Below are 27597 nucleotides of genomic sequence, written 5' to 3' on the forward strand. Positions count from 1 at the left end.
AAGCACTAGAATAATCTCAGGTGATACTAAGCAATTTATTCAGAAAACTACACAAACCAGGCGGTATATGTACTTTAAGTTGAGGCACTATTTACCATCAGACGCATTAAGAGTTACCAAGTGAAATGAACTCTAATACATTTAATTAGTCTACGATCCTTTAGAAAGATAATGTATACAATTCTAGCCGTCAGTTATTTGAAAGAAATCATTAGATGCTCAGTGACCTTGCTTAACAAGCGGCAGTTGAATATGCAGTATAGAAAATACTGCCGCTGGCCAATCTAAATCTGAAATAAATACTGTAATATGAATCTTTGAAGTTAACATTGCGTGCAGTATGCAATGACGTCTAGGTCAGGGAGCGCTTGGCCAAAGCAATGCTTGACCAATCGTTAGACATCGCATATCCTACATTAGACACTAAAACGCCGTCGTTAGAATTTATTTACTTATGGCCTTGTGTAAATTCCGCGTTAAAAGCGCATTGGGGCTTTTGATGTATAGCTTGCTAGCTCTGTGCAAAGGCAAAGCCCTCTTGACGCCATCTTGGGTTCCATCATAAACAAACGCGAGACAAGAGAAAACAAATTTCACCTATGCAAAGGTCATGCTGTGCGTCGGCGTAGGGAAAGAGGAATACTCACAAGATGTCGTAAAATCCTACCGAGCCCTTCGACAGCGACTCGGGACGGGTGGCGTTTGTCAAAGGCAGTAACCGTTAGCAGCTTGAGCACCCTTCGATCTTTTTTCCCGAGCCCTGGACCGCTGCCCCACCGGATACGACTGAGAGCCAATCAGCGGCCTTCACTGACGTCAATTCTCCTCGTTCTGACATGTGAGCCTGTAACCCCTGGCAACCTTAAAGGAGCCGCATTCACGCGAATGACGTCAAGGAGCTCAGTTTGAACTAGGGGAAGAAAAAAAGCCACACAAGTTATCAGTCACGGCGGGTCAGTTAAAATAATGTATTTTATTTGGAAATGCATTAACTAAGCATGACACATGGTGGCCATAATAATTTTGGGGGGGTTGAATGTCAACGAGGCTACAGCAACGCCATTAGGAAGTGAGTCCATTTTATTCTTATAGCATTTTTCACAGAAGACTCGCAAAGTGCTTCACATAATCTAAAAAAGTAGTAGTAGTAGTAGTAACCCACCTCTTAATAGCAACATTGTGTCACAATTACATAAATCATTCAATACTAGACAAAAACACAGGATTCTGCGCCCTGTGCACCGGACATTGCAGAATCAATATTGATCTAATAACATGACCATTTTAAATCACATACATAAACTCACCAGGGATGTGGATTTTTAAATGTAATAATGTGTGCGGCTCGTACATGTGTTTTGCTAGCCCATATTTGTAAAAAGTTTTGCTCTGATCAACCAATCAGTGGACAGAAACATGCTGACATCTTCAAGGGCCAGCGCTCTGGTCCTGTGAGGATGGATTTGATGGGCACTTTGTAGTAAATTATATGTTGTGTTATTTATTTCCTACAAAGAGCGTATCTTTGTTTAGCTATCTATGCCTGCGACGTAGACAGGCAGAGCAATTAAATACTCTTCCACTGAATGTCAAAAGTTAACAGTAAGTAAAAAATCACTTTAGCAGATTACATTGTAGCCTCGAACCATTTTATGTATGTAAAAAAAAAAGCAAACGCACAATACGCCATTTTAGTGCTAAAGGGGTGCGCGTTTTTAACGCTCCCCTTTAAAGTTTGAGATATAAAGATTTGAAAGATAATGTGCTTGTTTGACGTTTGAGTCTTGTGACATACTTTGTGCAGGCAGGCGATCAAAAGCACAGTACACAGATTGATAAGACTGTTAGCCAATCGATTCAACAAACCAGTCCATCGAGCGTGTCGTTGACCAATCAGTGGATTGCTACGTAAACTTACTCGACTGACAGTTGCTTTGACGAATCGCCGACATGTGTAAAAACATTTGCGTACGAAAACACAGAAGGCGGGGCTTATCTGATTCTTCCAGCCAATCGGAACGCACTTTAGAGTAACGCTCCCTCCCATCAGTTGTTATTGTTTTGCTGTATGAAGCCTGGAAGTTAATATTCATATAAACAGTACCGTCGTTGTTTGTCACCGCCAAACGGAACGATCAGTATCGTTTATCTCATTCACAGTTTAAAGCGATCGAAGACTCGTTCGCTGTCGGTGCTTGCATGCGTACCATCCGGGGCTAGTACGTCTGGACATTCCTCTCCCCCAGGACTGTGAGCGTGGCGTTTGGAGTCGGGGCAGAGGAGGAGGGGAAAGCGGGGGGTGCCCCGGTGTGCATCGAGCCGAGCCCGAGGCCTCTGAGCTCGGCCAGCGAGAGGACAAGGGAAACTGGCGGCTCGGATGGATTCCCAGGACGAAACGGACGGCGGCCCCGAGATGCTCCGAGGCTTCCTCTGTGCCTCGTTTAACCAGGACACCACGTAAGCAACCTGAGGGCCTTCCTTGCCCTGCACGAACGCAAGCTCCTTGACGCACCTGCCTGTTGTATAATTTCTTTGATAAGCATTTAGCAGAGCCCTAGATTTTGTGGCTCTCCGTTTCTGCAAATAATATTGATTATTGATCATTTAGACTCCTATCAGATACATACTTTAGTCATGTTGAGGCCAACGGCCAATCCAGTCATGGGGCACATCTGGCCTTACAAAGATTTTGAATACAGTATTAATGTTTATCATCGTCAACAACAAAAACAGGAATCAACATTTACAGTAGTCCACTCCAAAAGTATCGTAACGGCGAGCTAATTTCCTTTATTTTTGTTTTATACTGAAGACATCAAAAGATGAACATGAGACATAAGTTCAGAAGACCTGATTTTATTTTATGGTATTTACATCAAGATGGGTTAAAACAACTACGGACAAAGTGCCTGTTGTGTGAAGCCACACACCTTTAAGGTGAGCAAAAGTAATGGAACAAACATTGTTAAATTAACTTAAAGTGAATAACATTTAATACATAACGCTTACTTGCAATAACTGCACCAAGCCTGCGACCCATTGACTGTTGCATCCTTGATTTGAAATGCTTTTCCAGACCTTTACTGTGCCTTTTTTAGATGTTTGTTTATAGGGGGGTTCTCCCCTCTGTCATCAGAAGGTGAAATACATGCTCTATTGGGTTAAGGTGCGGTGATTGACTTAGCTGGTCTAAGCCCCCCGAGCTTTTGTCTCATATTCATATTTCGATGTGAAACCCAAATGCACCCTATGATATCAAATTAAAATTAAAAAGCAGACTGGAAATGATTTCCACATTCAAAGTTAATAAAGCGCTAACTGGGATTACTGAATATCAGGCCTACTAAAAGTGACAAAAATAAACCGGTATAGTATGCAGTTACTGTAAAAGTGTCGCTGTTACTATTTTAAGTTTCAAAAATATGCAACAGCAATGTGCAAGAATAATTTATAGTGTGGGAACAATAAAATGCAGCACCCCAAAGCTTAGATTGATAATAACAACCTGCAATGTAAAAATTAAATTAAAATTAAATAAAATGTCAAGCAACTAACTACATAAACTGTACCCAACTGTGATTTTTTTTGTTTTTTTGTAATCATTACAATTCACCTCACATCCAGAGCAGCACGACCTCTTCATAAGGTTTCGGTTGTTCCTCCTTTAAATAAATATCTTACTGGCACTGGTTGTAAAAGGCAGCAGGTGGCCGGCCCAGCCTTAGTCGTCATGTTCTTGTCGTCATCTGATCTGAACAAAGTAAGATTTTCAGAGGTACAGATGGTACTGCAGGCTGTGCTTATTTTCTGTCCGACACATGAATGAATCACGCACCATACATGATGTCTGAAAACAAAAGTCATCAGTGAAGGTAAACCCAAATGACGCATCCGCTCTACTCTTCCCTCCAGTTTTGGGCATGAATTTTAAACATGCCGCTTTTAAGATCCTTCTGTATGTGTGTGTAGTTCCCTGTCGGTGGGCACCAAGACTGGCTACCGTCTCTTCTCAGTCACTGCTGTGGACAAACTGGACTGCATCCATGAGGGAGGTGAGAAAATGCCTCTCCTCATGCATACAAAATCGTTAGTATATACAATGAACTCCCTCTATTCGCGCAGCACAGCATTTCAAATGGAGACGGTCAGGAAGCACAAAGGCCATGCAGCTAGCGCGCGCGCAATTGTGAACCCACGTTACATAAACGACAACATTCAGTGGTTACGTTATTCAAAACCAACACCACCTTCACATGAGGCTCATCAATAGTATACTGCAACTTGAAATACCTTGCAGTCCATTCTATCTTACGTTTTTCCTCTCACCCAGTGGAGTGTCCCGATGTGTGCATCGTGGAGCGGCTGTTCTCCAGCAGCCTGGTCGTGGTGGTGAGCCAATCCGTGCCGCGGCGGATGAACGTCTATCACTTCAAGAAAGGGACGGAGATCTGCAACTACAGCTACACCAACAACATCCTCTCCGTGAGGCTCAACAGACAGGTAAAATGCTTGAATCATCCCTACCGGTGTTGCGGGTCGGCGACAGGGTTTCTCGGTATTCACGCGCTGTTGGGAAATTGCCATTCATAGTTCGTAGTTGTCGGTTTCTGTGAGTCAACACACCTGGTCGCTAACTTCGGCGTTTGTCTCCCCGCCAGCGGCTGGTGGTGTGCCTGGAAGAGTCTATTTACATCCACAATATCAAAGACATGAAACTCCTCAAGACCCTGCTCAACACCCCCACCAACCCGTCGGGTAAGCGCTGGTTGTGCTTTGAACGGGTGGATGTATGAATGAATCGTTTTGTGCTCTTTGATGTGCCAAGTTTGCTGCAAAGCCCCAGCTGGTGGGAAAGTAGTAGTAATTGGTCAAGGCAGTATGTAGAAGTGACGCTCTCGACTGAGGGACACATTTTTGTTTGTTGGGGTCGAGCTAAGTTTAGCCGGGTTGTTTTGATTGGTTGTTAGCTAAGCCCTGAGCGACTGTGATGTCATTTTCAGTCGACAGCAAGTGGCAAAATGGCTGCCCCTGGGATGGATCAAAACGGGTGGACTTTTTTGCTTAATTCATATTGCACAAACACAATATTAATCAGAATACCGTGTTTAGAAATTTTTGAGTTGACTTCCCGTTTACAGGACCCTTGTTTGTGTAAATGCTTGGTGGGCTGGATTATAGAAGGGAGGCAGTAAAAAAAAATCTCATCCTCCCTCCTTCCCAGGTCTCTGCGCCCTGTCCGTCAACCACGGCAACTCTTTCTTGGCATATCCGGGCAGCGCCACTCTTGGCGAGATCACCGTATACGATGCAAACAACCTGGTGAGGCCTCAGTCACCATAAAAGCAAAGTAACATCGCAGTAAGCAATTACGCTGATAACCTGATTGATTCCCTTCCAATTAGAGCACTGTGACGCTGATCCAGGCCCACGCCAGCCCCCTGGCGGCGCTCACCTTCAACGCCTCCGGCACCAAACTAGCTAGCGCTTCGGAGAAGGTGAGTCCTTCTCGTCAACTTCTTCCTTGGCATCCGCCGGCGTGGCCCACTGATGTCTGTCTCTCGCCACAGGGCACCGTTATCAGGGTGTTCAGCATTCCAGAAGGACAGAGACTGTTTGAGTTCCGGCGAGGGATGAAAAGGTTAGCAATCGTATTGTAGCAGACAACGTAATCCGGCAAAATAGCCAAAACACTGCAGCGTTAATTGATCATTAACTAATGTGTTAATTAATTTAAATTCATAGTCTAGTTACAGAGACTGTAATATATCATCCACACAAGACAAGTAATCAAGTACACTATGTAAGAAGGTTTTATTAAGTCAACTACTGATGAAAGCGTGAATGGGGGACTGACAAAGCAACAATATTGATAAATAACATCCTGAAGTATCTGTATGATTTGGCAATGACAATGAGGCTTGCATATGGATATCCGCCGTATATTCTAATAATTAAACATATCACATATCAAAAGAGAAAAGTTAAAATTTTTAAAGATAAAAAAATACAAATGGAACAAAAGTTGTGTTACATTACATCAGGTTTAAATTACATTAAAAAATTCAGTGAAATTGTGTCATTTTTTTAAAATTTAAAAATAGTACCCTTGAGAAAACCCATGCAAGCGCACGAAGAACATGAGAACGCCACACAGAACTGTGAGGAATTTGTTCACTAAATGAAAAGAATCATTATCTTAATACTGTTTTGTTCAGTTGGTTTCCTTAATGTCTAGTCATTTGTCCTTCTCGTTTTCAGATATGTTCGCATTAGTTCACTGTCCTTCAGTGCCGATGCGCAGTTCTTGTGTGCCTCCAGCAACACTGAGACGGTTCATATCTTCAAACTGGAACAGCACAGTCCCAGGTAAAAAAAAACAACTAAGAGATTAATACAAACTGTATGGTTATGTTGTTATTATTGAGCCCTGCCGAGAAAATCCGAAACTAATTGACGCCCACGCAAAAAGGGTTTGGTCTTCAGATGCCACATGATGGTAGCAAAAGACTATTTTTGTATATATGAAGTTCCTCAACTCACTTCAAATTGTTCCCTCGGCACAAACATGCCACCAGAGCAAAAAATGTTTTTGCTTTCTCCTCTGCACAGAAACAGTGATTTATAATGGGGGATAGGTTCCTCACAAAAATACTCAAATAGGCTAAATCACACCAAACCATGAGAATGAGGTTTTCTCCTTTGACTTGTGTGGCTATCCTTGACTTTTTAGCCAGGAGGAAGAGTCTCCCACATGGTCTGCGTATGTGGGCAAAATGTTCACAGCTGCCAGCACTTACTTGCCAGCTCAGGTGTCCGACATGATGCATCAGGACCGAGCCTTTGCCACCGTGCGACTCAACATGTTCGGGCTGAAGAATATCTGCGCGCTGGCTACGTAAGACAGATAATTAGTTTCAGTGAAAAAAAATAAAAATAATAATAATAATATATATAAATCTTCATATCTGTTTGGGGGTGTTTTGTACGGCAGGATTCAGAAGCTGCCTCGCCTGCTGGTGGCGTCCTCGGACGGGCATCTTTACATCTATAATGTCGATCCACAGGATGGCGGCGAATGTAAGCTGGTCCAAAAACACAGGTGTGTCTTCAGCGAAAACATTTTTACCGCACACAAATCACTGAGCTCCATTTAATTTAGGCCCCACTCTCTCCGCCTGAACTCAAATGCAGGCAGAACAATTGAATTCTCTTCCACTAGATGGCATAAGTTCATAACCAAGATTCAGAGTCAATTTGGGAGTGAGAGTGATATTTTTCCAATGTAAAATATGTGCCTTGGCTCAATAAAGGTTAGGAAATGCTGATTTCGAAAATACAGTACTTATTACCGCATTAACTCTGTGTTTGCACGGGACCCCGGCAGTTTGTTCGATGGCAGCGAGGAGCAGGCGGAACAGAAGGAAGACGAGACACCAGCAGAGGTCTCCAACCAACCAGCCGGCCAATCGTACGCAGCCACCGTGGCTCTTCCTTCCAGCCCGCCCTGCTCTACCACCCTCCTGGGTGAGTTACCCGGGAATTGAAACTTTGCCGAATTTGGGGTGTTTGGCAAGAGAGTCCTGACCTCAATCAATAAATCTTGTCGGCCTCCTTTCTTCAATTTCCAGGATACTCCGAGGACGGGGGAGCGCAGAAGGGGGACGTCATCCCAGAGCACGAGTTCGCCGAGGGCCCCGTGTGTCTGGATGATGAAAATGAATTTCCTCCAGTCAGTAACTAGATTAACTCGCTACTGATTCTTCACTGTTGGACGCAGACATTATTGGAAAAAGAAAAAACATGAAAACCAGCCGCTTCTTCCTTCCACACATACCCCTGCAGGTCATGGGGACTCATCTTACCAGAAAGTTCCATCCTGGAGTTTCTGGATTCTATGTAGTCCTAAAAACACATTGACAAGGAGCGGACATTTTACTCGGTAGGAACATCTCATGTTCTTTTGCTTTGACAAAGTCTACCTTATCACACCGCAAAATACAGTGTTCGAATTTGGGGGTGACGTTGCGTCATCATCACAGGAGCAAAACGCAGGCTACGTGTAATGTAAGGCCGCATTTGTTAGCAGGTGTTACTTTCAGCCTGATAGGCCATCGGGTGTGGTAGGCTTCACTTGCTTCCGAGCAGGTTTGAGATAAGCGATCAAAACATACGAGAAGAACCGACCTTCTGACTAGGTCAACATTCCCGAAAATGGACCTTGTATGTTGCTCTGCTTATGTTACGAGACTTAGGACCACACTGAAAAGAGAAAAAAAAAAAAGTACTTTTACAAGAATAGTTTTTTTGTCCCCTCCTTTTCAGAATGGCCCTATTTTACGTTTTGTCATGGCCACAAAGTAACTGCTCAGTATGCATACAGTCATAGTACTAGAGTAGTATTATTTTATCAACAGTTCCCGACCATCTCATAAACAGTAGGCATGCATGCTGTAAAATGCATACCCCTCAGCCAATGCTCATTAGCAGGCCCAAACTACACCCAATAGCACAAAGTTGACGGGGGGGAAAAAAAAGTAGCTTCTGTGTACACTAATCCCGCTGAAAACAAACCAAAGGAAGTGTGTGAAAATTACGTCTAATCTTAATCGAGATGTCTTTGTTTTTTTTTATATTTCTACCCAAGAGGCTTCTTTGCAAAGAGTATTGTTGCAGTTGAGTCTGGATGCTTGAAATGTTTGTTTCTCTTTTACCTTGAGATCCACAGTAAGGGCATTATCATTTGTGTTTTAGTTGCCATCACCTCCAAATGAGAGTATTTCAAATAAGAGCATTTCAATCATGCACTTTGAAGTGTTACGTGACCTAAGGATGCAGCTGTGATACTAATTCTAGTAGCAGTAGAAGCAGAGACACTTGTATACTCACTCGTGTGAAATGAGAGTACATCGTGTGAAGAAGCCAATGGTTAAATGTGAATCGCTTAATGGCACATGACAAAGCGACAGACAGGTCCTTGAATTTCAATATGGTTATTTTTACGATGGGTCTTACACATTAATGCAAACTGACCATGCGTACCTATATTTAGATTTTTTTTTTTTTTTACTGTGTACAATGTGTATATAACACATATTCTACTCACAAAAAGTTTGAGATATTGAGCTTTTGGGTGGAATTTCAAGATGAGCCTAAAATTCACTACAACCTTTACAATTAAATTAATTTGGCGTCAAATCTTTGTAACGCACATGTCCAAATGGTCAATGTTTCCGTTCTTTTTGCACAAGTGTTCTCGGCAACATGCGTTTGATCCATAAAAATCTCCAAGGACATCCGCTTTTATGCTTTTCTGTGACTGTATCTGTGACTGTATCTGTATTCCTGTTGCAACTTGCTGATTGACAACAGATCAATTGCTAGCTGTTGTCTTAGTGTCATGATGTCAAAATGTATGTATGTATGAATGTATGATGAAGATTCAATCGTAACTTGAACCACGAAACGTCAATTCACGGATGAAACGGCTGTTATGATTTTTCCCATAGGATTTTTGACATTCCGTTCCTCGTTAGAGAACAGCAAGTTATGCAAAAAAAAAAACACTGAAACATTCAACAGTTGGACATTCAAAAGTTTAGAAAAGATCAAAATGAGTTCACCTATAAAAGATCTAGTGCATTTTAGGTTCATCCGGAAATTTCACAGAAAGCCCGATATGACTAACTTTGGGTAATAAGTGTATATAGATGATACATTGAATTGCCAAAAGGTGGTGCTGTTGGGACACCTTACACTACATTGAGCTGTTGCATACTGACAATGAAGAAACAATAAAGCTGATTAAGAATCAATTCCCCCGGAGTATTATTTTGACTTTGACAGTAGTGCATGATAAATATATTTTAAAGAAACGATTGCGCCAGAGCAAAAACAACTAATCAGACGTGATTTAAGAGGTGTCACTCACACTGTCAAATCAAGACATTTACCGGGTATTTTTTTTTATTTTTTTTTATTGCACACTCTCTGAGTGCCCAACAATTGCTGAGCAAATATTTTCTCTTTGCCTTATTGATCTGACAGGCGACTGCCTCTCTGACCTTGTGTCAGCCACCTGCTCCTCTTTTCCCCTTTGCTCTTTCTGATTGCTTGTTTGTTTACACGCCTCCTTGTCGCATCTGGACATCGTACCTGCAAACAGCACGGCGGTCCCCACAAACTTCTGAGCGCACCTTCAAAGCGCAGTTGTGTTTCTGCGTCCTTGTCCTTGAAGGCTTCCTGCTGTCAGCTCACTGAGAGGCAACGGCAAACCGGCCGCGTGGATTCGCAGCAAGGCACGGCCGAGTCGTCCGTGGTGTAGTCGGCCGCAGACACGGATGGGTCGTTGGCGATGTCCCATAATAACCGCTCCCTCCAGAGAGCAACTCTTTCGGCTGTCACTTGGTATTCAGGTGTCCCAACCTTTAAGGGTGTTTCCTCAGCCTCGTCACGCTCTAAGTCAAATATCAACGGTGGGTCGTGGAGCTCCTGTGTTCCTATGGCACCGCCGCATGCTTCGGCTGAACCTGTTGCATGTACACGGGGGGGAATTAGAACAGTATAAAACAAAGCTTTTTGGGGGGGGTAAATTCAGAATTTTAACTCAAATGTATTTTTAAAGCATTTTAAGGACACCGGCAGCTGTAGCAAAGTGCTATCCGTGAAAATTAAAACAAGATGATAAAAAAATAGTCCTTTCAAATTTAAAATGCTCAATTGAAGTGTGTAGAATGAGGATGCCGAAATTGTAATCTGGCAAGCACAGCGCGCATGACGTCACTCACCTTTGCTGCAAGCAAATGTAAACAAACTGCAGATTTCTATCAGCCGATAGTTTGTCCGTTGTGACACGTAAGCAGAATGATGAGTTCACTTCTCCTGTTTCATTTAGCCCTCTTTCTTGCTTCACTTTACCTGATTGCCGCTACCGTCTCTGTCCATATCAGTTTAGATTCCTCACATTCCAAAAACAAGCATGAATTGTCTATAGGTTGCGTTTGTTTGTCCATACCAGGCATACTCTTCGTGGCCCCTTGCTTAATTCTCCTCCCCCCCAATTTTTTTTTTTATATAAACCCCAAAAATTCTTCATAAATCTCTGACAAACATTCAATATGTCTTCCGCGAAAAACACACATGTTTATACTGTCTGTAAAAGATTGGATGGATAGTTTGCAGGTATTCGCCAGTATGTTATGCCATGAAATTGTCCATCATATGATAATATCCCCATTTAAGCAGAACTAACGCAATTGCGTGACAGTAACACAACACTGGCAACTAACTGACATTCCGCTTCTAGTTCACCCGGTGTCATCTGGGCGTGAGCTCATAGTGTGATGCCCATGCTGACACACTGTGACTAAAAATGAGCTGTGCGGCCCACTTACCTGTCATGAAGAAAGCTTTGTATTTCCCAGCTCGCACTGTCTGCAAGTCACCAAACCGCCCTGCGGCACCACCATTGGGATGGAAGAGAACCTAAAAATAAACAAAAGACATCTATATATCCGCTCAAACTGGCACTGTCTTTCGTGCTGCTTCTTAACCTGTTGAACTGGTTTCTCCAAGGCTTCAAGCCTTGCTGACTCCAGTACGGTACACATTTGTAACTTAAGCATGGCTTGTAATTCTGATGTGGCATCAGCTCATCCGTATGCATATTAGCTTTCTTAGCGGGTTTTCATGACCGAACGACAATCTCTGAGGTCCAAATAAGACACAAAGCTAACTCACTTGATTAATCCATCATCAGTTTGTAATTATTACGTTGTCGACTTAGAGCCTCTGTACCATGTGACCAGTCTGTTGGCCGTGCAGGAGGACACTTGTGACATCAATGCCATCGTAGCGCCGGTCAGAAGGTGGCGTCACCCCCGCCAGGGAGAGGAGTGTCGGGAAAATGTCCATGCCACTGTGAAAATGTTTTTTCAATTCGAATTATGAGTCCATTTATATTCAACTAACACGGGAAAGGTATGATGTGATTGTCTATATAATAAATAAAGTTTGTGCGCAGCAGTAAACAATGGTAACAGCAGGACCTCATTACGGTTTCAAGTGTCAGAGGAATTTAGAGCTATAAGAAGCCAACGTGCCTGAGTAGGGCCGCGCTGGTGACGTTTTCAGGGATCACGCCCGGCCAGTAGGCCACAGATGGCACCCGGTGGCCTCCTTCCCAAGTGGTCTTCTTAGCTGAACCTCCACCTTACCAAAAAAAAGCGAAAATTCTCAAACTCCACGTTCCACTCGACTGTTACAGTTGAGTTCATCATGAAAAGCTTTTGAGTTTTTTTATTTTATTGAATATGAAGAATGGCATAATTGAGGTTGTCTAAGGAAGATCTGAACTTCTTATTATTCAGTTTGTCATTTTATTTCAATATACGATGTGTCGGGACTTGAGGATCGTGCTCAGCGAGAAAAATTCAGGTGCACCCTGATTTTTCCAGGCCCACCCATTAGCCACGTTCTGGCTCCGCCCCTGGTACCAAAATACAGTAAATAATATTGTTGGAAGCTAAACTGAACCCAACTGTATTGCTAGGTGGAAGGAAGGCTTTTCATTGTGTCCAATAGCTGTTGTGCGTTCTACCTCTTTCAGTCTGCCACTTTCCTTTGAATGGTCCCGTACTTCCTGCGTACTGACACTTCTGCTCCCAAGGACCATTGTCACCTAAATGTGAGAAAGGCTTTTCAGATCATGCGTGTAATCAAAAGCAGTCATAATCGGAGCATAAGACTTACCAGTGAACCAGATGAGCGTGTCATCTGCGTTTGAAGCACTCCTGATCGAGCCCACGAGGCCATCCATTTCTTGCAGGCTGGCAGCGTACACTTGGCTGTCAGGTGGCGAATGGGTGGCGGTGGGTGGAAGGGGTGGGGCCAAGGGTACGTGCATGTGAGCTAGCGCTATATAAAGAAAATAGGGCTGCCCTCGCTCTCTGCAAGGACGTGTTGGACACAAAAGATATTACAATGAATGTCAACAGTTGCAGTTTAGATTGACACTGTATGACACAACTTCATTTAAGGAGCACTTTTAAGACAACCACAGCTGTAACGCAATGCTGTACATAAGATCAAACAATACAGTGGTTCCTTGAGATATTCCATTCCGGCCTTCCATCCAAAAAACAACAACAAATGTTGTGATGAGCATTTTAAAGAGGAAAATAGCATTTCATATTGTACTTCATAAAAAACCTACAGTAATGACAAATTCGTCTAGGATTAAAAAGAATTAGACAGTTTTTGTCACACTCGACTCCTCTCTCAGCTCATCAGTACAGAACAAATATAAAAGGTTCCGCGCAGAGGATAAAGAATAGAATTGTGCATGCTGTTATATTGTCAGTCTACATGTCTTGCTGCAAAGTTTGAGTTAAATCTGTTGCTAAAATAATGAAAGCATACACAGCAACATGGATGCTATTTAGCATTAGCATTAAGCTAGCGGACGGAAAGGCTAAGCAGGTGGTTCATTTAAGGACACAGAGTGTAATTCTTTGTTTTACGTTCAGTTGGACAGTGAACCTCAACCGGCCGTTGTGATAATCAGCTCAAAGCCTCTTTGTTGAAGAAGTATTCATTAATTGTATTTGAAAAAACTGCTGCTTGTTGTGAATTCCGTGAGGGGAAAAAAAAAATTGGTCAAATGACAGCACGACCCTCTGGATCTCATATTGTGTAAGTGTTCCTAATGTTGTGGCTTTGGAGAGTCTGTCCTTAGCACTGCTCATGCAACACTTACGTGTTAGTATTTTAGTAGCCTCCAAGGTTTTTATAGTCCAGTACTACTTTGAGCATGCAGTTGTGTTCATAACCACAGCTTTTCACACTGCATCGGTATAACATAATTATACTCCTCGGGAGTAATTTCACAGGCTATATGAAATAAGTGTAGTTTTGTCAGTGCATGGCCGCCACTGATATCTTTCACATCACATAACCTTGAATGATAAGAATGTTTATTCTCACAGACAGCTGCAGACAAGCAGGGTTGACGCTCCTCTCTACCCTCGCCGCACTCACACCGAGGTATACACAAACACATACACAAGCGCCTAAGAATTTAGCAGCCTTGCTCATGTTTTGCCTCAAGATGATTTCCACATGTCCGGAGTTGAACTTCACCTCGCATCGCGCATCGTTCTCAGCGCAGCAGACTGGTACTGTTGCGTGAGTGTCCACAGGTTGAGTGGCTGCTCCACAATACTGCTGTTTTGCATCAGAGGAAGGCCCACTTTGGAATAGCAGTCCGTCTGTTTGTGTTTTCTCCTCTTCAGTCTGCCATAAAAAATAATTACATACATAATGTATGACATCCGTTTTCAGCTAATGTGTTCAACACCAAGTTGCAGAAGATGCAGCAGCGCAGGAATACAACAATACTATCAACTGTCTTATTGTCATTTGCGAAAATATTGTACTGAGAAGACTTGGGTGAACGTTAGCGACACAAGGAAATATAGACCTCGCTGAGTCGTTTTTAATCTTTTCAAGGCCCCAGCAAATCCACATTCTGATAGAAATTGAGCCCCACCCACTTGATTATTTGCGGTCCAGATGAGTCACAACGGAGACACTGGGGAAGATCATATCCAGGGTTGTCAGTGCATCCCATGTCATTGCTGTAGGGAATTCCCAAGTAGTAGTCGAAACCTGTTCAGGAGACAAGAAAATGGTTAATTTCCATTTTGTACACATCAATACATTGTATGAAGTTTCTTTTTAGGTTTGAAAGACTGAGAATCCTATTGCGCTGTGCTTGTGTTCTCTTTTAGAGGAATGCACATGGATGACTCAGTGTGCTGAAAATACTACATTAATTATGAATCTATTGGCTTGTTTACTTTTAAAATCCTCATTTCCTATTTCACTCCACCCATCCATTATCTTGAACCGCTTGCTACGCACGTGACCGTTTTGCATGGGGTTGATTTTTCTATTTGAGCAAACTCACACGGCCATCACTGGTCGCATTTGTCAATTATTGATAAGAAACCCAAAGCGATGACGCTGCAAAGCAGCATCTGGAAAGAGGAGCGGAGACGGGGGATGGGAGTTGATATTAGGTGAGGAGTCAAAAGTCGAGATCCAGTGGCATTGTTTGGTGTGCCTGTAGCCTGAACACAAACACGAACCTGAAAAGACCCAATGATGGCATAACGCCGAAACACATGGAACAAATTTTCTTCTATTGTTTCAAGGGCAAACTATTTCATACAAGGGCTACATTTGATTTTTAAAATGGACAGATGGGCCAGGTTGTTGTTGAGGTATTAAAAAGAAAAAAGGTGACATTAAAAACAAGTCTATGCAAAATAGTTTACGTTTGATTTTTTTTCTCAATTTTATTATTCAGAATTTATTTTTATTATATTATTTACAATGGATCAATTAAAAACAAACACTGTAAAAAAAACAGCCTGCACAAAAGTAACTACACATAAGTTACATTTTCTTAAAGGCCTAAATAATGTAGCATACAGATACTCAATATGAATTAATCATTGAAACTTTTCATATTACAGTATATAGGGCCACCTCAACATGGCTCATGGTGGCCCGGCAGTGCAAGTCAAATCCCACATTTGTATAGTTGCTAGCCGGTAAGGTCAAAGTCCTCCTTACCTCTTTTTGTTGGGCCATATGGTCCGTTATGGCCGAGATGCCATTTCCCAATCATGGCAGTATAGTAACCCGCCTGCTGTAGGAGCTGTGGCAAGGTGACTTCGGACAGAGGCAGACCGCCCACGGAACCCACGGCAAAATTGTGAGTGACCCCATTCCTGAGTCCGTAGCGGCCGGTCAGGATGGAAGCGCGGGATGGGGAACAGGTTGAGGCCGGAGAGTGGAAGTCTGAGAATCTGGAATGCATGATGATGAGAGCGAGAGACTTTACAGAACACTTCCAGTGAGTGCGCTTTAATAATTCAATTCTACCTCAGTCCTTGCTCTGCCATCAAGTTAAGATTTGGTGTGTTGTTGGCCTTCAGCTCAGGCCGGTTCACGTCCAAGTCACCCCATCCTATATCGTCAGCCAGTATGAGAATGAAGTTGGGCTTCTTGTTGGGCTTTTGAACCCCAGCTGCCCGCTCTGACACCATGTGGAAAAACAGGCCGCACAGCAGCATCCCACAGACAAGCAGCGGTGTAAAACCCTCCAGCATTTTGTGACGAAGCCTGAAAAGAGTAAATATATGTTTTGGAGAGAAGTTATTTTTAAAATCCAAAACAAGTTTTTGCATCAAATAAGTGGTTAGGATGAGGACATTTGTACACACACAAAAAAATGCTGTGTTTCTTCCTTACACCACTGGTTGGGTAGCTAAGGATGTTCAGCATATTGGGTTACTTTTAGTCAACGGGTTAAATATTTAGTAACACACTTAAGGACCTTCCCATTCATAGAATTATGTTCTGCATGTATTGTTTACAGAAACTGGTGTTTACCGCGTATCAAATTAAAACAGCATATTGTGCCTACAGCAATACGCCCCTGTCCACGCTTTCCCACGTTCTACTTGGTGGAAACGGCTTCAATAGTGAACACACAACGCTCTTGAGCATTTAATGACGGAATTAGAGCTCAACAATAACATCCACAGCCCGAAGAGCGCCTCCACACCCTCGAAGGGTTTACAGTTTGCAAGTTGGCATGTTGTTTGAGCGTCTGTGCGAGGAAAACTGGCTGGAACCAGATCTGTCTTTAACCCTTTGTTTTCCCATGAGGGGCTGGGGGAAGCGCGTGTGTGGAGAAAGTAAAGCGGCTTGAACACTTTAGACACGAGGACTCACTTCTATGCTGGAGAGTTAGAGCGTACAGGTGAGACGCAACTTTACTACCGCTGCTATTTTGACAAGGACGAGCGAGAAAAATGATATGGTGTCGGGTTTTGTTCTAAAAAAAAAAAAGGAAAAAAAAAGTCTAATAATAGAGCGGGAGGGTACTCACAGTGTGATCGTGCGGTGATTGGAGTCACTGTGGGCTACTGAGAACCGGGGACACGCGCGGGGGAAGGGAGCATTGCGTCAGCCGCGCGGACCCACTTACTACCCGCCTTCACTTTACTGCACTGCCGGAGCTCCACCATTCAATTCAATGTGCACTACTAATAGAAAACATTTGCAACAACGCAAAGGGCTCCCCAGCCGTGGAGTGTAATATTTATGGACCCCCCCTAAATATGCATTTGGTAGTGGGGCATTCACTGTGGGTGGTTGTTTCATACAAGTGTATGATTACCATGGGACCAGAATTTAACTTTTTATGTTTGTTTATTTATGCATAACACGCTGTACAGAAGTGGGAGTCATCCTGAACGGGAGCAGGATGGGGATGGGAGTCATTTTCACTGGGAGGGGACAGGACAGGGTTTTTTTCCGTTTTTTTTTTACGATGGTCCGGAACAGGACGGGACAGGATTTTTTTTGCGGGAGTGGAATGGGACGGGAGTGAAAATCCACTCTAGCGTCCCCAGCTGACCCTTGAGACTCACTGAATACAAAGCGGATGAATGGATGTCTGGTCGAATTAAAAAGGGAACATTCAGGAATATTTTATTCGGTTAAAGTGTGCCGAGGTGTGTTTATGTTGTTTTTTTTTTTCCTTCTCATTTCCACCACAAGCAAATTTAAAGCTAAGCCAAGCCACAAATATTTGACCTGACTTGTAACAGTATATACTCAAAGCATCGCACGTTTTTGATGATTGTTTCACTTTTTTCTTTTTTTTTTTTTTAAGAAATGGTGCTGTGCGGACTCGAGAGACCAAATTTCTTGGGGCCTAACGTATACGCCGAGCCTCCAGATGGAGGCTGGGGATGGGTGGTGGCTGTGGCCTTTTTCTTGGTGGAGGTCTTCACCTATGGCACCATCAAGAGCTTTGGTATCTTTCTCCAAGAGCTGATGGAGGAATTTGGGGAGAGTAACAGCCGGGTGTCCTGGATCGTTTCCATCTGTGTCTTTGTCATGACCTTTAACGGTGAGTGTTCGTGGATAAGCTGTAGTATTGAAAGATTTTCAATAATGCATTTACTTTACTGTTGCTACTTGTCCAAAGAGCTGCCAACTAAATTGCAAAATCAATTCTCAGGAAAAAAGGAAAGTATCATTGCACCTTGAAGGGCACAATCATAACATATTAGAAACTCCAAGGTTGACCGAAATCCCTTCCGGGGTGTTGGTCAATCTCAGATTTGTTCGGATTTTGAAATATGCACAAATAATGATTCCATTGGATCAACTTGTCGTCATCTTGCAACTGCACAATGTTTAAAAATTATTTATGGTAAAAATGTGTGGATCGCTGCTAATAATACAATTTCGGTAATAATAAACTCTTACAACTGAAGAGGACATACTGCTTGGGTGATTGCATCACAGATTTTTAACATGAGCCCAAGGAAGTGTCAAAAGAAGTTAACCACTAATGTAATGCATAACATAAACTTGACACAATGTCTGATGTACACAGGGTGTCCCAAAAGACACGATATACTTTTGACGCATTTGCAAAGCTTAGGCGTTGCGGTTTTTGTCAACATATCATTCCCCTTCCCATGGCTCGCCAATTTACATTGGAGCAGAGCTACAAAATTGCCGCCTAGCAACAACTTTATCTTATCTAGTCTGAGAAGATTTATGACCCCCCGCACAATTCTATAAAGCTTGCCAGTAACACAACTAAATAACAAACTCCTATAACAGGCGTTGGTGCAAAGCTGCGAAAGTCTATCCGGTGGGCTGCACTGAAACGCTTCAGAGAGCGATGAAGCTTGACCTATACCGACTTCATAATTTTCGGAACAAACTCAAGTCGGCGGCCAGCAGTGTGATGGATAGAAAGTTCCTCAATCCGGTACAGAAACTTTTTTTTGCAGCACTGCCCTAATGTCAATGGGTGAGCCATAGGGAAGCGAAAGATACAATTCCAACAATTGCAATAAAGCCGAGGCAGTCAAATGCTGGTGGCCTCACGCCCGTCCGAATAAAACCTAAAATGAAATTGTTACACAACACTTGGTGAGGCGGGTCCTTCATTTGGAATAAATATAGTAAAAAAGCCACAAAAGAGAGAAACACACAAACATGCTTTTAACTCATTCTGGATGAACGGATGTCTGATAAAGTATGCTGAAGTCTCATGAGAATTTGTTCCACCTCAGTCAGTGTGTGACAACAGAAGGAAATATTTTTCCAGAATTTTACCCTAGAGACATTTAAACATTGAGCCAAATAACTTTGAAGTCCAATAATTGGCCATATGAAATACATGAATTCCAATTGCACTTTGACTGCCCTAAACTGAACTTTTACGACTGCGCAGGCCCTCTTTCCTCCGTGATGACCAACCGCTTTGGGTTCCAACTTGTTGTCATGATCGGAGGCGTACTGATCTCCTCAGGGACCATCGCTACAAGCTTTACCACCTCCATCAATCAAATGTACATCACCTACGGCATAGTGGCAGGTTTGAAATGACTCTTTCTGCTTTCTGAAAAACGTGGCTTTAAAAGGGGAAATCAACCCAAACAAATTTCTTTCAAGAATATGTTCCCAGCAGGCCCACTAGTTGAAACAGGGCATTCTGATTCATTTTGCGTTTGTGGAATATAAGTTAAGCAGCAAAATGCACTCGTTTTTAGCCATCTCCGGGGGCGGCCATTTTGTCTTCTGTCGACTGAAAATGACATCACAACTGCTCACAACCACCAATCACGGCTGACCTGTTTCCTGAATCTGAGCCGTGATTGGTCGCTGTGAGCAGTTGTGATGTCATTTTCAGTCGACAGTAGACAAAATGGCCGCCCCCGGAGATGGCTAAAAACGAGCGGATTAACACTTATTCCACAAACGCAGTATTCATCAGAATGCCCTGTTTCAACTAATGGGCTCGCATAGAACATATTCTTCCCGTTTAAAGACGATTTGGGGTTTTGAGCGCGTCTCTTGTATTGCCGCTTGCAGGTCTTGGCTACTGCTTGACATTTTTACCCACGGTGACGATCCTATCACATTATTTTACACGCCGCCGCTCACTGGTCACCGCCATCGCCTCCACCGGAGAGGCCCTGTCCATGTTTGCTCTCGCCCCGGGTAAGTTTCTCATGAATGGCGAAGGACTGTCTCATCCTTTGGGTGACTTGCTATCTGCTGTTTGTCTTCAGCCTTTTCCTCTTTGAGGGATCTTATGGGCTGGCGTCACACCATGGCTGTCATAGGAGCTTTGCAAGGCACCATCATTATTTGCGGTGCCCTGCTTCGGCCAATCATCATCCGACCCAAAACAAGCCAGGAAACCGAGGCGGACAAATCCTCCCCGAAGAACGAGGAATCCCAAAGCGCGCACGGCAACGCGGCGCACACCACCAAAGACGACTTGATTACAGATGAGACAAATGGAGATTTGGTTCGGTATGAGGTCAACGGCAACCCAGGGGAGAGGACTTTACTCACAAAGGAAGTAGCAGAATGCCCTGTGGGTGGAAATAATGACTTAGATACCGGTGAAGGACAGAAGAACGATGTCGAGAAACAAGTTGGTGGGAAACCCGCAAAGAAGTTTAAGCTTCTGGATTTCTCCATACTTAAAGAGCGCAGCTTCATCTTCTACTCGCTCTTCGGGCTGTTTGCTACTCTGGGCTTCTTCGCCCCTCAACTCTACATCATCGAGCTGAGCGTCAGTCGCGGCGTGGAGCGGGATCGCGCCACCTACATGCTCTCCACCATGGCGGTAGCTGAGATTCTCGGTCGCTTTTTTATCGGATGGGTTCTGACGCAGAATCGAATCCAGAAGAGGAAGCTGCACGTCCTACTGGCTTGTGTCATTTCCATGACTGTGGACCTCGTGGGGTTTACTCTGGTCACGGAGTTTTACGGTCTAGCGGTTTGCTGCGCCGTGTACGGGTTTTTCATGGGGACCCTTGCGTGCACGCATATTCCCATGCTGGCAGAGGATGACGTGGTGGGCTTGGAGAGGATGTCCTCCGCCGCGGGAGTGTATGTGTTCATACACAGCTTCGCTGGCCTGGCTGGACCCCCACTCGGAGGTGAATTTTATCTCAAGTCTGGGAAATCTTTCCAAGTAGGGCTGAAAAATATCTTTTTTTAAAAATTTGCTGAATTAAGAAAACACGGATGAATATTTTTTGTTTACTTAAATCTGATCCAATGCAAAATGTTTGCGTTGACTTCCCCTTTAAAGGGGGAATTGCATTGACTTCCCCATTAAAGTGGAAATCAACCCAAACGTTTTTTTTTCAAGAATATGTTCTATGCAAGCCCACTAGTTGAAACACGGCATTCTGATTAATATTGCGTTTGTAAAATATGAGTGAAGCAGTAAAATGCACCTGTTTTTAGCCATCTCGGGGGGCGGCCATTTTGTCACTTCTTTGACAAAGATGGCTAAAAACTAGTGGATTAAGTCTTATTCCACAAACGCAATACTTATCCCAATGCCTTGTTTCAACTAGTGGGCTGGCATAGAACATATTCTTTAAAAAAAAATAAAAAATGCTTGCGTGGACTGCCTCTTTAAAGTGGGAAATCAACCCCCCGAATTTTCTTTCCGATAATATGTTCTATGCGCTTCCGCTAGTCCAAACACGGCATTCTGATTAATATTGCACAATTGAATCTTTCCTCACCTCTCATGTAGTACACCCAACATCTTATTAAACCCCTCATTTCAGTTCCGTGCTATTTAAACATCACAAGTGCACAATAACAAACATTGTTATGCACAACTTGGTGTGTCCCTTTAAGCGCTTAACACTTTGACTTCTTTTCTAGGTGTGTTAGTGGACGTGACTCAGAACTACGGGTCAGCCTTCTACTCCTGCGCAGTGGGCATGGCGGTGAGTGCCGTGTTCCTGGGCTTAGTCAGACCTGCCAAGAGAGGACGACTTTGCAGGAAGAGGACGTTAAGACTAAACAAAGACACGCCTGATGCTGTGAAAGGGGACTTTCCGGAAGACGCTGACGTCAACAAAACAGAAAAACCAACAGACAGTACTGAGGTTAGCTCAGATGCACACAAAGGACAGGAACCAAATCGGGACAAAAGTCATGTCGCTTGAGCTGGTCTTAAAAGTGAAGAATATGCTGGCAAAGGTTATCTAAAGGTGGACACTAAGTAAAAAAAGGTGGGTAAATTTGGTTAAGATGCTAACCTGGTTGCTTTAAGGGGCTTTTAAATCTACAATACAATTGTGAATTGCATACCTAAAGTACCGAAAAGTGTTCATTTCTAGAGCAAGTTAATGTTGTACTGTTGAAATGGCTTTAATTTACAAAAACTTTTGAAATGTCTTCAGGGAATCAGGGTCAGTGTTGATAATTAGCTGACCGTCATCTAATAATAGCCGGTCAAACTGTGAAGCCGATGTAGCAGCAAATACTGTACATGAAATTGCACAACTTCTGTAACATCAACTCTTGCGTTTGTGTTATAGAACATCCACCAAGCTCAGGAGAAATGCGTGTTTGAAACGCTTCATTTTTAACCAAAGCGCACATGTTGTCAGATGTCAAAGATGTACTATTTTTGTAATGAAAAACACAATCATTAGCAGTGCAGCAAGAGTGTTTGTCATCTTTAAATTGGAGGTTTTACTCTATACTGGACTGCGTGTAGTAACACGATAAATATAAACGTCAACACCCCTTAATGTGGAGATAAAGCGAACACCCTAATGTTTTGTCTTTGCTCCAAACTAAGGGGATAGGAAACAGTTTTGGTGAAAGGGCCTTTTTTGTTTTAGTATGACTAACAAGGCAAGCGTGGATGAGTTCATGGTCAAAAAAAATCTCATTCAATCACCTTTGGAATGAACCTCGGTGTTCACCTCCCATAAGCGTAATAGCCATTGGCCAGGTATGGCAAAGACTGTCACGTCAAGATGTTCATTTCTTTGAAACAAAAGTGAGATGAGGTATGCTATAGAACTCGAAACCCCAGCGCACACTGATATCTTATCTCTGTTACCGTTTATTGACTTTCAGTAAGTCTCGGCACCTGTGCAGCCACAGTTTGGCTGTATGAAAGGCTTCAGTAGGTTTGGGGAAGGAGGTCTGTGCTGGTGGCGGCATTGGCTCTTCTTCCATCCAGTGTAGTAAGGCCTGTGGAGCACAGAAGTACAATGCTAATATGAGGAAATCAAACACCTACCTCAAAATTGACATTTTTTTTGTACAGAAAAAAAATGTGTTTTTGTTTTTGTTTTTTTAAGGACCCTCAATTGCCCAGTTCTAAACACCCTTACTGTGAATAAAAGATAATCCAAGGTGACACCCATGTTTTACCTTGTATCTCTCGGCTATGTTAAACCCCACTGAGATGTGAAGTTTGCGTAAGCAGATGGGACAGAGATTGAGCGGCCGTCGGTCGGACTCTTCCAGGTGATTGGAGCCCTGCATGACACAGCTCAGCCACTGGCAGTGCCTTATCCCAAACATATGGCCGATTTCATGCGTCATTGTCTGGTGAGAAATCATTCCATTCGTTTCTGTTTTGCGAGATGAGAGGAAGAGCAGGTTCATACAACCTTGCAGGATCGCAGAAGCAGAGTGCTGGTGATGGGGGGAGTGTAATGCCCATCAAAGGTGGAATAGTCTCCCTGCTTTACTTGACGCTGCTTCACTCTTCCTGCATAACCTTTGCTGTAGAAGCTATCATCGTACCTGGCAAAGCTGAAAACACCAATTCCTGCAAAGAGTGCAATTAACCTTCAGTGGGGCTGAGAGCTATCACGTTATTTCACTGGAGCGCCATCGAGTGGTGCCTCAACCAAATTACACGCTCTTCAGCGTATTAATGTTACAATATCGCTGACAGTTCCAACCAAAAATGATCATTGCTGTCTTTTTGAAAGTGGAATTTTTGACCCAGCTTGTAGCTTGGAAATTATTAGAATTGTTTTACTTACTAATTCAAATTTTGATTTACAAAGAACTTTTTTTTTGTCTCTGTACGATTTATGAATTACAAAGTAAAATCTTACCCCTACGAAGAGATGCTTGTCCGAATACAAAATTCCAAGAGTCTTCTGGGTACAGGTCAATCATTGTGATTCCAACAACACAAAAAGCATCTTTTGGTTTCCGGTTCCACAAAAACTGCAGCAGGTCACCTACCAGAAGAAATGGCAATAGTGTGAACAGAGCATAGATCAAACAAAATTAACCACTTTATTCACACTGGCGTGGTTCATTGATGTGTGATGCCTACTAGACTTTAAATGGATATTTCCAATTACCAGTGAGCAGCTGAAGGTTTTGTGAGCCATGGTTAATTCTGAAAGCGCACCCTGTTTGTGCAACTGTGACAGCTGGTAAGCAACAAACAGGCAGCCCATAGAAGAAGGCTTGGCAGTATTCTCGAAGCCATTCCACGTACTGCTCTGTCTGGGGCCCGGCCTCGCCAAAAGAACCTACAACAAAACATGAGGCACAAACTACGACTGACAAACACTGTGATCAATGAATACCTTTCTATCATCAAAATCATCACAGGTTCTCTACTGTTAAAAATGGAAACAAAAAGACAACTAACCTATGGTCTGAATGTAAATAGTGCCACAGCTTGCACTTGGGGTCTTTCTGTGAGGGTCTCTATAAAAACCCTCAATATCTTGAGGCTCCTCAGGATGAGAGGGAATCCAGTCCGAGTCTGAGTGCACAGTAATGGGCTGGAAAACACAACCAGGTTGTCCTGGATGCAGTCCTTCTTCTAAAAGGTGACGTTCTTCTTTGGTGTACTGTTTGTAAAGTTCAGCTAAGTCCTTGCAATTGGAAACCAATGCTGTTTGCAGGGTCTCCACAGAGTGGTAAATCACCTTCATCTGTGAAGGAAAAAGTCAAGAAATGCCTGTAAAAACACAGTGACGACACCACCACAGACACATTTCTACGGAGACCCAGACATGTCATGGATACATAGTGTACCGTGGATATATATATATGAATAGAAATAATGTGCTATCAGAATGCTAATTCACGTTTGAGCTCAGGCCAAAGCCCTATGCAATACAAAAGTATTTCTTTAGTGCACCATGGTCAAGTGAGTTGAGAAGCTTGTCATTTTGTGACATGTAAATTCAAATGTGTGACATTTGAATATTTATCAGCGTTTTTCAAAGTTATTTTTTTAGGTTTGTAAAACTCGATATATAAGCAGTTTGGATATGGGTGGATACAATATTGTTTTATATTTCCCAATGAGTTTCAAAAGTTGTCATTTACACACGTATTTTCGCTTTATTTTTCCAGGTAGAACAGATTCTCATTTGCAATGCCAATTGGCAAATTGTTTTGGTCCTCCATAAAGCTATAGCTTTAAGTGAGTAAGGAATTAAATAGGTCAAAAATAAATTTGTTATTTCGTGGGTACAGTACAGTAAACCTATTAGGTGGCCTCAAATTAGTATAATGTAGAAGAAAAAAACAACAACTATTTTGAGACCACATACTGTATTAAGATTTTGTTTTAGGTATACTTCAGATTACAGAACAGGTTAGCAGTAGCATTTTACTGCCAGTCAGAGACTATCAAAACAGTATGAACAGTAAGAAAAAAACTGCCTAGATAAGCGATGAAAATAGAGGGTAACAAGTACAAATAATTGAAATAACACGCACGTTAGGAAAATAGAGTAAATAAAAGGGAATTACGTGGTGAACCGAAAGCTACTTTTATGCTACGTCGCTATTTCCGCCTTTGGTCGATGACGTCAGGACAACAGTGGGGCGTGGCTTGATGACGTCAAGGAAACGTTCGGGACTACTGTAGTTGACACGAGCTGGCGAGCTCATGTCATTTCAAAGCTAAAATGTTGCTTGTATGACTCGACAACCTAACGTTGTATTGTTTTTTTAAACATATTAATTTAAACATTTGGACGTTATTAATTCTTTCCGAAGAACGGCCAGCTCCCATCTTTTTTTTTCAGCAGGGCGAGCGGAATACGACAGCGGAAGAACTTGGTCACAGTGCAGCGTTTTTGGGGTTAGTTAGCTCCAACAGTTAGCCGTGTCACCGTTAGTAGTCTTTGCTGTCATGCCGATATCGGCAAAAGATTTCCACTAGGGTTCAACTGTAAGCTGTTCGCCACTTAGCAACCGAGCAGAACGCTACGATTGGAAGTGTGATCTTGCATCTTCCTGAGCCGGCTGGAGCCACTCATATACGCACACATAAACGTCAAACAAGGAATTAGAAGGAGTATGTCTTCCGGTGTAGTTGTGGAGCTATAGCCCGAGCCAGAAGCATTTTACATTCAAATTCAACTCACTGGGAGTGTCCACCTTTCTCTTTGCCACATCTGCCAAGACTGCAGCAATGCTGACAGATAACAGGTATAGTAAATGCATTACGTGTGAATTATCTTGACCATTCCATGCTAATGTCATGTTATCAACTCCTTAAAGAACTTAGCGAATCGTCAGCGTCCCTATCATAATGTGTGTGATCATGTAACTGCCGTGATTGTGTGTAGCCGTAGCTATTTTTGGTTCATCTCAGTGCTCTTTTAGATGCACGCCCCCAACACTCCCCCCTCCTTTCCGCTCCTCACTGCATCATTCCTTCCAACTCACACACCACATTTGAACATTTTCCTTTTTACATGTTTCCCTTTGTACAGGAAGCGCCATCGGAGCAGTGACAGTGAAGAGAATCAACAGCTGAGTCCTCAGGCCAAGAGGTCAGGAAGGGGTCCGTGCCTGCTCGTATCTGATTTGGACTCCGAGGTACATGCGCTGTGTTGTACAATGTTTTATTTAGCAGCCTAGTAAAAGCCAGTTTCTCTTTTGTGTATTCAGTCTTCAAGCAGTGACAGCAGCAATGGCATCTGCAGTACGGAGAGACCGATGGTGGTCACGAGCAGGCCGTGCATCCACAGCCAGAGCAACCGCATCCTCCAGTACTCCCCCAGCAGCAAGCCCAAGGACTCGGCGGTCTCGGCGCAGCACGGTTTCCATGGCGACGGCAGCGCTTTCTCCTACGACTCCATCAACAAGGTCCTGAGGGAGGCGCACTTCAGCAGTCTACAGACGAGAGGGCGCCCGGGTTCGACATGACCGGCGACATCCCTGACGCCGTTTCATGTCTTGCGCCCGGGCCGAGCGGAACCCTCCGGGTCCGAACGGGGTGAATGACGAGTGGGGACGTTTACATATTATGGGCTGCAAGGCTCATCCCCACCCCTGCCATATACCATTTGTGAAGACCATAAGCACATTTGCCTTTTCATGGCCCAGTCACTGTGGTTTATTGTGCAGTATTGATATGCGTGTGCGTACGCACGTGTGTGTGTGTGTGTGGACGCGACCTGTGCACTTTATAAAGAGGTGTCATTCTCTTGACATGCGTGCATTGATGTGTGGACATGTTCATTGGTGCTAATCACGAGAGAAGTGGGATCCAAAGTGCTTGCAAAAGTAAATAAAGCGTTGCACTTTACTCCAAAATGTGTTTGTCCGTTTGTCCACTCTTCAACCGTCACACCACATTTATATAAACCCAGGTGTTCCCATGTACAAAAATTACGGTACTGGGAGAAGCGCTACATGCACATTTCCATCTATAGG

The 27597-nt window shown here is 43.3% G+C and overlaps 4 protein-coding genes across 14 annotated transcripts; 3 read left to right on the plus strand and 1 right to left on the minus strand.

The window, feature by feature from the left end:
• Nucleotides 1–873: 873 nt before the first annotated feature.
• Nucleotides 874–9812, plus strand: LOC147129032 (WD repeat domain phosphoinositide-interacting protein 1-like). 3 transcript variants are annotated; one of them, XM_086015707.1, is made up of 12 exons: nt 874–1069; nt 2161–2457; nt 3970–4052; nt 4331–4500; nt 4659–4755; nt 5222–5319; nt 5403–5638; nt 6259–6366; nt 6731–6895; nt 6992–7099; nt 7385–7524; nt 7629–9812. In XM_086015707.1, the coding sequence occupies exons 2-12, from the start codon at nt 2378–2380 to the stop codon at nt 7739–7741; spliced, it is 1398 nt and encodes a 465-aa protein (XP_085871833.1). In that variant the 5' UTR covers nt 874–1069; nt 2161–2377; the 3' UTR covers nt 7742–9812. The 3 variants fall into 3 exon arrangements, with proteins under 3 accessions (XP_085871833.1, XP_085871834.1, XP_085871832.1); XM_086015708.1 differs by lacking the exon at nt 874–1069 and having other exon boundaries at nt 2005–2457; nt 5403–5495; nt 5568–5638; XM_086015706.1 differs by lacking the exon at nt 874–1069 and having other exon boundaries at nt 2005–2457.
• LOC147129033 (arylsulfatase G-like) lies at nt 5797–25754 on the minus strand. 9 transcript variants are annotated; one of them, XM_086015697.1, is made up of 20 exons: nt 25681–25754; nt 24563–24851; nt 24267–24440; nt 24012–24140; nt 23556–23716; nt 23314–23490; nt 22997–23130; nt 15949–16188; nt 15637–15872; nt 14550–14664; nt 14137–14289; nt 12748–12944; nt 12596–12676; nt 12099–12207; nt 11794–11914; nt 11391–11481; nt 10153–10526; nt 7863–7902; nt 7586–7702; nt 5797–7082 (listed from the first exon to the last, which is right to left on the minus strand). In XM_086015697.1, the coding sequence occupies exons 2-17, from the start codon at nt 24849–24851 to the stop codon at nt 10246–10248; spliced, it is 2688 nt and encodes an 895-aa protein (XP_085871823.1). In that variant the 5' UTR covers nt 25681–25754; the 3' UTR covers nt 5797–7082; nt 7586–7702; nt 7863–7902; nt 10153–10245. The 9 variants fall into 9 exon arrangements, with proteins under 9 accessions (XP_085871823.1, XP_085871825.1, XP_085871818.1 ...); XM_086015699.1 differs by lacking the exon at nt 5797–7082 and having other exon boundaries at nt 7596–7702; nt 23027–23130; XM_086015692.1 differs by lacking the exon at nt 5797–7082 and having other exon boundaries at nt 7596–7702; nt 25648–25732.
• LOC147129034 (monocarboxylate transporter 7-like) lies at nt 16658–26757 on the plus strand. Its single transcript, XM_086015705.1, has 7 exons — nt 16658–16831; nt 17750–17989; nt 19334–19477; nt 19975–20103; nt 20175–21056; nt 21802–22154; nt 26652–26757. The coding sequence occupies exons 2-6, from the start codon at nt 17752–17754 to the stop codon at nt 22086–22088; spliced, it is 1680 nt and encodes a 559-aa protein (XP_085871831.1). The 5' UTR covers nt 16658–16831; nt 17750–17751; the 3' UTR covers nt 22089–22154; nt 26652–26757.
• Nucleotides 24810–27469, plus strand: LOC147129035 (protein VCF1). Its single transcript, XM_086015714.1, has 3 exons — nt 24810–26364; nt 26652–26757; nt 26830–27469. The coding sequence occupies exons 1-3, from the start codon at nt 26348–26350 to the stop codon at nt 27085–27087; spliced, it is 381 nt and encodes a 126-aa protein (XP_085871840.1). The 5' UTR covers nt 24810–26347; the 3' UTR covers nt 27088–27469.
• The last annotated feature ends 128 nt before the right edge of the window (nt 27470–27597 follow it).

Source organism: Filicampus tigris, chromosome 19 (assembly GCF_054856515.1).
Source record: "Filicampus tigris isolate MCC_2025a chromosome 19, RoL_Ftig_1.0, whole genome shotgun sequence".
Lineage (NCBI taxonomy): Eukaryota > Metazoa > Chordata > Actinopteri > Syngnathiformes > Syngnathidae > Filicampus > Filicampus tigris.